The sequence below is a fragment of the Etheostoma spectabile genome, chromosome 9, assembly GCF_008692095.1.
Source record: "Etheostoma spectabile isolate EspeVRDwgs_2016 chromosome 9, UIUC_Espe_1.0, whole genome shotgun sequence".
Classification (NCBI taxonomy): domain Eukaryota; kingdom Metazoa; phylum Chordata; class Actinopteri; order Perciformes; family Percidae; genus Etheostoma; species Etheostoma spectabile.
In genome coordinates, this window is record NC_045741.1 from 22065013 (window position 1) to 22075541 (window position 10529).

Sequence of the window (10529 nt, forward strand, 5' to 3'; positions counted from 1 at the left end):
TTTAGTCTCACAAAACTATTGTAATCGCAGGATCTCTATTAACAATATAATGATCTAATCATCTGTGCATTTCTAAAAACTCTGGGGAAAAAAACAACAAATCACAACCACAACCACAACTTTTTTAGATTGTCCTTATTTGTCTTACAGTAAAACTCCTTTGTGTGGACTGATGAAGTTGGAGTAGGAATGACACCAGAATAATAGGAAGCTGATGAGATGAGCTTCTCAGGATAGGAAGCTCATCCCAAGCCCACATCATCAGTAACAGCTGTGTTTTCTATTTAGTCTCACCTTCACCATCAATCTGCCCTGACCACAAAGGACTTACACCTACAGCAAGTGTGTTGTTGTTCAGGAAGCACAAGGGACATGCATATATATATATATATATATATCTGTGTGTGTGTGTGTGTGTGTGTGTGTGTGTGTGTGTGTGTGTGTGTGTGTGTGTGTGTGTATATGAGACTTTGTTCTGTTGAGTTCATCTTCCCTCTGGGTTGTAAACATGTGGTCAGTCAGTCCAGCATTCAGCTCAGACCTCCACAGAGGGAGGTGTGTTTTTTAAGTTCAGTCCCTGAACTGAAGAGTGTAAGGCAGCTTCAGTCAGAGGAGTCCAGACGTTATCTATATCAGAAGACATGCAGGGTGCTGTGGTGGTGGTGCTACTGCTACTGAGCTGCGTAAGTCTGATTGTCTATATCTTTGGTTTCTGTTTAAATATTGATGGATTCAGGTTAGATTTGTCGGGCTTTCTGACAACTTAGCCAAAAGATGATTTTGTCTGTTTAGATTTGGAATGTCTACATGAATTATAAATGCAAATGGATCTGAAAAACTTGCTTCATTTCCAAAAATATAATTTATTAGAGATTCAATCACACCAAGAGGATTTGAAATATATCTTTATTTTTCTTGTGCCATGTGGAAATATGCTTTAAAAAGGCTGAGTACTGAGTATTTAGATGCAGTACATCATCTCATAAGCTTTGGAATCAAACTTAGTTCTCATATTGTCATCTAGCTTTTCTGTTTCATTTAGTAGGGTTTATGTCATTTCCTTTAAATGTTGGCATAACTTTTGTCTGTGTGTTTCTTTGTGAGTTACATGATGGTTTACCAGAAGCTCTGTATGTCTGCATCTGATTTGGGGGGTTCTTACGTATGCATGTGAGAGGATGAGAGGCAGGAGAAGATTTTCACATCAACAAGTAAATCTCATAAAATGCTGTGTAGAAAATGTCACCACCTTTTTCAACATGGGAAATTGCAGAAGGAAGTATTTGACCTAAAAAAAACTCTTTGGTACTGGAGTGATGCATCTGTTGACTGCAAACAGCTTTTTGTCATGACTGACTTAAACAGTCACACTTATATCTGTTTTTGTCCTTTGTAAATTTAGGCCTGGTCATTAAATATTTTTTTTCACAATATAGTTATTAGCAAAATGACTTAGTTTGTTATTTAGTCAGTAGAGAGTATTCCTCTCATACATCAACAATCAGTTAATAAAAAAATAATAGAAAATAAGTAGGCACATATGCAATTGAGCCAGAATTGCCTACATTTTTTTCTCTAGTGTTTATATTTCCTTTACTTTCTCAGGATGAAAGAGGGTATAAATAATGGAAGTAGTATGTGATCCACAGCACAGTCACACGGAGGCCAGAGAAAATGCGTGGAGAACTTCAGCTTGTTTTTCCCCCACAAATCCCAGATTCTTTATTCAAGCCATTATGGTCATTTAAATGTCTGCATTTTGTATCTGCTGCACCACAGCTGTATAGTTATAAAAGTTTAGTAAATGGGGCACCCAGATAGCTCAGTTGGTAGAGTAGGCGTCCATATTTAGAGGTTAACTCCTCTACACAGCGGGTCCGGTTCGACTCCAAACTGCAGCCCTTCACTGCATGTCATTCCCCCCCTCTCTCCCCTTTCATGTCTTCATCTGTCCTGTCAAAAATAAAGGCCAAAAATGCCTAAAAAATAATAAGAAAAAAAAGAAATTCAGTATATATGCAAGCTTTAAAGCCAAAATGGAAGATGAGTGTTTCTGATCATGGTGACCCCTAGTGGTGGAATAAAAAAAGACACTGTAGCAGACAGCACTGCCATAAAAACATATTTCACTGAAGCTGAGAATTTGGAATGAAACTCTTTAAACTGGTCACCTTCTGTTTTCTGTCTTTTTGTGTTGTGTTCAGGACACCAACCAGCAGATGATCTTTGCCTTAGGAGATCCAACAGCAGCAGAGCAGCACTGTCGAGATAACAGCAGCACTTGCTCAGCTCTGACAGACATACAGGTACAAATAATACACTGTCAGAAATATACTACTGTCAGATACCAAACAAACTTTAGCTTTTTTTTAAGGTTTACTTCCTGATACCATCTGTTTAATTGCTCTATTTCCGTGGATCATAATCTTTCAGTTAGGCACGGTTCTCCATCAAGCATAACAGACAACATTTTTGTTGTTTTATTTGTGTAATATTTTATCACTCTACCTACTATATTATAAATTCCTTTTTAAAGGCTTGGCACCTATACACAGGTGTTTTCATTTCTACCTCAACAGGATGCCGTTAGGAGGAGCAATGCTGAAAATTATGTAAACTCACCAAACTAACCAAAACAAAAGCAACAAAACTAATCAGCGAGATAGCAATTAAGCTTAGTTTGTAAATGCCCAAACATTCTCATTAAAAGAGGTTGAATTAGGCAAAATAAAAGTAAAAAAAATATTACCTTTCTGCCATTGCCATTCTAAAAAGGAAGTCTGTTATACCTGAGATGGTATTAACATGTTAGTGTGAATCCCACCAGAAGCATCTTTTCTATGGGAGTGTTATTTCTGAACAGAAGCTTTTCACGCCACCAAAAAGCACACCATACTGAACTGTAATTCTGGCTTCTAGAGGCATGGCCTTCATCGTTAGGTGCTGTTTGTTCGAATTGCACCCTTTGGGCATTCATTATTGTTATTACTTAACTGCTGTTGTTTACTTATTAATTTATGTCTTAAAATGGACTAATCGCTAAATTACTTTGGAGCTATTCAATACTGGGACTTAGGAGAATGGCAATTACAACAGAACTGAATTTACTGATAGCCTACATCTTGACAGAATTTCCTGTTCTCCTATCTCTTATTCTCACCAAGGACTGTAAATTGGAGTTCAGCACACAGTACATGTTGAGAAATATTTTGCCTTATGTAAACCTTTCCCAGGAGGTTGCATTTGTAGATGAGGTGACCCTTCAGCCCAGGACCAGAGTATCATCCAGACCAGAAAATCCCCCTCAAGACACAACTCTACATGCTGGTCCCACTGCGCTGACACCCAGAAAGGATCCAGTGAGCAATACTTCCCCTCTGAAGTTACATCCTGATCCAGAGGATGTAGACACCAAAGTTGTAGTGAAAACGCACGCTGACACAGACACTAAGACTATAGGCTCAACAAATGAAGAAAAGGGTAAGGAAGTGAATAAAGATGAAGATACCAAACCACAGCCTCCCTCTCTGGCTGGAAATGAGCAGTTTTCTAATGTGCACCCTGACATATTAGGGACAATGAAGGAACCTTGGAGGACAGGAAGAAGGCATCAACCGTTTGTTAAAGCAAAGGAGAAGTCCAGAACAAGTGGAGCATCAGTCTTGGAAAGTATTGAGATCCTTTCAAGCCTTAATGTTCAATCTGAGAACCCCACAGCTCCAGGTGTCTTATCAAGAGATGCAGAAACTGCAAGTACGGAAACATCTGTCTCCAATGGGCCACGGTTTGCTACTAGATCTACTCTTATCTCGGGCCCCATCACAGAATCAAGGTTTGTCAGTTCCAGCGTCTACCCTTCATCTGATGGAGGAATAACAGAGGCGCGACAGGAGGCATCGCCACTAGTCTTTATACCTCCAGTTTCAGTGGACCCATTAGCTAAACTCTCAAGTCAGACAGAAGGAAATGCTGTACCTCAGAAAGATCCAGCTCCAAACCTGACTGTTTTAACTCCCACACTACAAAGTAGAGAAGCACTAAGTACTAGGAGCACTGAGGATGTGACGGATAATGTTGCAGTCAGTGAGATAAAAGAAAAAGAGAATATGGAGGACAGGTTGCAAACTGTTCATCCCCAAATAGAAACATTACCACACCAACAACTTTCAGGTGGAGAGCAGGGGAGTGGGACAGAGACAGATGAAGAAGAGATAGATTTAGAGGAGGATGAGGAAGTGCAAAGACATGCAGAGATGGGAAAAGAAAGTTATGACAATGACACTGACATGTTTAAGGATTATAATCAGACATTACCTAATCGGATCTCCCAGTTCAGCACTGAAGACGTATTCATCCAATCAGAGACTGAAAACCCACAGCAGCCTGTTACAGCAGCCAATCAGCCGCCTACATTCACAGTCAAACATCACCGGGCAGAATTAAGACCTGGGATCAGAGGTCACAGGGTAAGGCACTATTTACATTTAGCAGTATCTGTGTAAATGTTCATAATCAATAATCAAAGCTGGATTTCACATTTTAAGTAATTTTTATCTTGGTATACTTTAAACGTCAGATGTTAACATAGTGAGACTGAGGGTGTGTTACTTTATAAATGCATAAACAAACCGTATAGGAAATTTTGACGACATTTGTGTGATATTCTCATCCCATTCTCTTTCATGACATTGGATTGAGTTTGCGTGGAGCTGATTTGACAACTGAGATATACATTTGTGTCAATTCTAGCACCTAGAAAGCCATGCAACTGTGTGAGTGTGGTAGAGGGGAGGGGGTAGTCTCTTCAGTATAAGCCATTGTCACCCTCCTCTGGCTAAACTGTGGAACTGTAACCATAGGCGGCGGGTGAGGTGGAGGTTTTGGTAGGCTACAGAAGGTCTGAGCTCCCCTAAAGGTCTGATTCTAGAATCACCCCTGAGCCTGTTTATTTTTCCACTCCCGAATCACCCATTCCCCCTTTCCCGACACTGCCTTTGATTACCATGACAACCAAACCAAACAGAGGAACACAGAGTGTCCACAGTGCATGGGCGTCAGTTTGGTTTGAAATGTGCAGGGGACAGAGACGCATTCGGAAGTGCATTTTCAGAAGGGCTGGGCATAATGACGCATTCATTTCTTTTTTCTCTTTCATGCAAGTCATGTTTTGAAAGACGCTGTCCTGTAGCTTACGAATGCAGATGAGTAAAAATGTAGGCTATACATCACAGGCACATGTAACATTACACTCCAATGTTACAGTTGTTGCAGTGTTGGGAAGCATGTAGCCAGCATAGCAGCAGAACGTCTGTGTCTGTGCCTGCCCTGTGGGGATAGAGATTTTTGTGGATTTGTTGGCATTTGTCGCTCAAGAATTATAAGTGTTATGATCTTTATTTATTTTTTAACTAAATTGAGCTTGAGGTTTTAAAAAAGAGTGGTGGGTACAAAATGACTCATGACGAAATCTGATAGGTATGCATACCCACCGTCCCCACCAAAATCAACGCCTATGTCACAGAGGCGCATGCTTATATAGCGCTTTTGTAGTTTTAACGACTACTCAAAGTGCTTTTACATAGTACAGGAACCATTCACCAATTACACACATTCATACACTGTGGCCGAGGCTGCCGTACAAGGTGCCACCTGCTCATCAGATACACTCTCACACACGTCCAGCATCGGGGGCAACTCAGGGTTCAGTGTCTTGCCCAAGGACACTTCAACAAGGGACTGCAGGGCCAGAGGAACCACCAACCTTCCGATTGGCAGGCAACCGCTCTACCACTGAGCCACAGAAAAAGACGTGTATATATGCTAAAGGTGGAGAAGGTGGTCATAGCGACAAAAGCACTAGGGTAAAACAGGGAAGACATGGGGGTTTGTATGCTTTAAAGCGCCCATACTAAGCTTATTTTCAAGTTGATAATTGTATTTTGAGATTGTACCAGAATAGGTTTACATGGTTTCATTTTCAAAAACACCATATTTTTGTTGCTGCAGATTCTGTTTTCACCCTCTGTTTTAGCTACAGAGTAAGACATCTCAATTCTATACTATCTTTGTTGGGAGTCACACATGCGCAGTACCTAGGTAAGATCACATCAGCTAGATAACTCTTTCTCCAACTTTGGTCAGTACCAGGCTGGATTGGCTGGGAGACTTCTTCTAAATGAGGGCGCACTTGCGGAATACCTGCAGAACAAGGATATGGAAAAAGTTCTTTTGTAGATTATGGTGAACTAGTGTGTGTTGTAGCAGTTTTGCCATTGAGAACAAGCATGCTATGGTTAGCCTCCTTGTCTCGGCTAGTGACGTAGAAAGCCGGCCAGATTTTGAACATCTCACCCGGAGACTGAAGGCAGGACACGTTCAGAAACCCGTATCTCACTCAAAACAGCATGGATGGGTTTTTTTTTTAAGTTTGAATGCATGTGGAAGCACCAGAGACACAAAATAACACACCAAATCCCAGAAAAGAATTTTCAGCACACAGCCCTTGGGGTTGGTAGTGTGCAATACTGCAAAATTTGGTATTGATCCAATAGAGGGCCAGTATCACCAATAAAATATTGATACCAGAACTTATCAATAATTAAGGTAGATGCATCATCAAGATGCTAAGCCTGAATGAATTTTTTTGAAGTGTCTTAGTGATTTTTCTTTTGGATAATAAGTTTTAAACAAGGACAGAATTTTCTTATGCTTGTATAAATTTGTTGCGTTAACATTGTAGCTTACAGCTTTTTTACAACTTGTACAGCTTTCTGTTGTTTAATTTTGGGCCTGAAAATATAGCCACATGGCGCTCCTCTTCCTCTCTGCCATTCTTCTGCTCCGTCTCTGTCCTCTGTGTGCGTGTGTGTGTGTGTGTGTGTGTTTGTGTGTGTGTGTGTGTGTGTGTGTGTGTGTGTGTGTGTGTGTGTGCCTGCTGGCCTTTGCCAAGCTTGACTGCTTGCTTGCTTGTTTGCCTGGCGCCACTGAGTCACATAACAGTACAACATTAATCACAAGAGGGAGGAGGAGGAGCAAAGTGGGCCTGCTCTGCGCTGTGACAGGACAAACCACGGACATACATACAGCCAAGTCGCCTTTTTTATAAAACTGCAGAAATGCATACTGGAGAGAAACTAAAACTAAAGTATCAACTCATTACTCTGGTATTGATCTATATCAATACCAACGTTGGCATCAATATTATCAATATTTGGATTGATCCGCCCACCACTAATATGGGAAAAAAAACATAGATTGACACATTACGGTCTCTTGGATAGCTGCCTGCTATCTGCAGGGTTGAGGATTTGGGTGGGCCGCCCCTGAAAGTAACCCTTCTGGATGGACTGAAGACTGCATAGGCCTACTGTGTTTTCATACCAGAAGTTAGCAAACTCCCCTAACAAATACACTTACCCATGATTACACTCAAATTATTACATTAATCATAATTCAGACATAATAACTATCTGCATTTCTTTATACAGTTAAAGTTTGACTTAGTTTTTATCCCACTGACCCTCTTTTATCAACAAGTCCAAATGTGCTACAGTATATTATTTTTTGTAGTGATAATTATTTAGATGATTTAGTTAACTGTTTCTCCTCTCTCTTCAATCAGGGGTTGCAGGGTCCACCTGGGTTATCAGGACCACCAGGGCCTAAAGGAGACAAAGTATGTACTGTGTTAAATTATCCTTAATCAGGAAATCCTTTTAATCAACAGTTCATCAATCAAAAGAGTACAAGTTGAATGGCTCATAGTGATGATCAGATAGTGTCCAACATACTGCCCAACTGCACAGCCTTGGTATGCAGCAAAACAGCTTTCAGCATTATTGTTAGGTCGTTGCTTTGGTTGACAGACACTTGTTGGCCCTCCTGTAGTAAAGGCAACTCATTCCCAACCAGAGGTACTTGAACCACAAGATGAATTTATGCAGTTTTTGGGGTACATGTAAAATATAATCTCATGTAATTGGAACAAATCTGGAAAAAATAAAAAAATTACAATTTGAATTAAAAAAAATACACTCATATGGAGTCAGCTCCAACACCTGAACACCACATTTTTGGAGTGTGTTAATAACTGTGTGATAAGAGCAGTTAGCTAAAAGTTATGTAAGATACTTAAATTGTTTAAAATAGTTATCTTAAAGTAATGGAAAGTTAAACGTCATAAATGGTTAGCCATATTTGGTTCACTAGCTAGCTTAGTTGAAGTTAACAGGGTAACATTACCCACAAAACGGTTACTTTGTGTTTAACTCACAACTGCAGTTAATCCAGATGTACAGTATGCAAAACCAATAATTGGTTTTGACCTCATCTGTAGTTTAAGCTTCTTGGGGCACAACAATCATATTTAAGATTTATTTCCAGGTTTCCAGATTTATTTTGCAGGTTTAAAACCTTCTGGTTTAAAATCAAAAAGGTTCTAAAATGTCCAAAAGGTAAAAGTAAGTTGATTTTAAGGAAGGGCTGTATTTTGTTCCAGGTGCACTAAATTAAAAATGGTTTACTGGAGCCCTGAGTTATCAACTGTAAATGAAAAACATTCATGTTTATCTTTGTCAGTTTTGATCAAAATATATAGATAATGTAATCTAAACTTATCCTGTTTGCCACATCAAAGAATCACATTGTGTTCTGTCCTCTCAGGGTTATCAAGGCGTTATGGGCAGGACCGGGCAGACAGGATATACGGGCCCCATTGGTCCTCCTGGCATGCCTGCCATTGTTGTATTTACAACCTCTGAAGAAGAGTGGGAGGCTTTCAAGGTAAACCGCTGTTAGCTCTGACCCAGTCACTTCTCGCTCTTTGGTGCTGCACACTTGTTTGAACTTGGATCTGGTGAAACAAGTAATATTATGCCAATATACTAGCTATTCCAAATTACTGATGACACATACTCTGCCTGTTTTACTGTTTTTTACATACTTATTGAGGGTGTTTTTTGTGTTTAATGAGCCTTCACAAAATAGCAGTTTTGTAGTACATGAAGATATAAATATCAGTGACATTGTTATACATGAGTTCATCTATATTTCAGTATTAATAAAAAAATATACTGTTTTGCAGTTTGGACCAATGTCACCTCTAAGTATGTAAAGCATTAAATATACCCAAAACCAGCGAAAGCTTTTACAACATTAATAAAGGCTTATCAAATCTTAACTATATTATGGCAGATTTGCCAGTTTAGTTTATATTTTTTCCTGATAATTACATTTGTCATATTTGGGCTATTGTTTTGAAATTTTGTTATCCATCCAGCCATCCATCCATCCATCCATCCATCTTCATCCGCTTATCCGGGGTAGAGTTACGGGGGCAGCAGCTCCAACAGGGAACCCCAAACGTCCCCTTCCTGAGCCACATTATCCAGCTCTGACTGGGGGGTCCCGAGGTGTTCCCAGGCCAGTGTAGAGATATAATCCCTCCACCCAGTCTTGGGTCTTCCCTGAGCCCTCTGTCCAGCTGGACATGCCTGGAACACCTCCCTAGGGAGGAGCCCAGGGGCATCCTTACCAGATACCCGAACCACCTCAGCTGACTAGCTTTTTGGGCAAAGTTTGCTATATTGAATTGAAATCGGTTTAAGGATCATTCTTGAGAGAAATATGTTTACGATACAAAAATAATATTTTCTCTGTTATATATCCTTGCAGAAAAAGAAGATCTATAAAAAGCTGATTTCTTCCTGGCCGGTAGGTGTGTGTTTTAAAAAAAATAATGAACTTTGTTTTTCTTTACCTATGCAAGTTGAAATCCACTTAATTGGAGTCCTGAACAGCTGCTGAATTTCAGCTAACTCCAACAACAAACTGTATTATTACTTTATTTACAGTGTGAAACAGTAAAAACACACACACATTTGAGGATACGTTGTGACTGAGTCTGGTTTTTATCTTCAGAAACTTAAGGGTCCTCCAGGGCCTCCTGGACCTCTTGGAGATGATGGACCAATTGTAAGTAGACATAAGTGTTATGGATCTCTTGAAATGGCATGGTCTAAACAGCTATCTATTTACACTTTATTACACTGTAAAATACCAAACATAGAAAGATTGCAAAAGGACTCCTGTGGCTAATTTTGTATTTCAGGGGCCACCTGGAATCACTGGGAAGCAAGGACGAAAAGGAGTTCAAGGGAAAATAGTAGGTATCTCCAATCCATTGGCATCTTACCAGATTCTACAGTAAGGCTTTGCATGCTAGCTTATGGGCTTACTTCATCATTTAGCCCTTTTATAAGGATTATTTAATTTACACCTCTTCAAGTGTCAAACATTTAAAAAAGCAATTGCTAACCTCCACAAACTGTGCATTATTACAGGTACAGAAGCTCCACATTGAATTCATAACTACAGGAGGACTTTGATTTAATTGACTAATATATGTAGAACAACATGGAGTGTAAAGTAATGAGGGGATGTGATAGTCTAACATGAAACTGTAATTTACACACAATAACATTGCGTACATGGAGTACATGGACTGCTGACTAAGTGAACATCACACGGTG

General features: G+C 39.8%; 1 protein-coding gene across 1 annotated transcript in view; it reads left to right on the forward strand.

Annotated features, from left to right (window-relative positions):
* The first annotated feature begins 544 nt into the window (after positions 1-544).
* The window catches only part of LOC116695783 (collagen alpha-1(XXVII) chain-like), a 14910-nt gene continuing 4925 nt past the window's right edge, over positions 545-10529 (forward strand). Inside the window, exons 1-4 of the mRNA XM_032526237.1 lie at positions 545-683; positions 2205-2306; positions 3234-4466; positions 9673-9711. Coding sequence (XP_032382128.1) covers positions 642-683; positions 2205-2306; positions 3234-4466; positions 9673-9711 — 1416 coding nt within the window. The 5' untranslated portion in view covers positions 545-641. The remainder of the gene's footprint in view (positions 684-2204; positions 2307-3233; positions 4467-9672; positions 9712-10529) is intronic.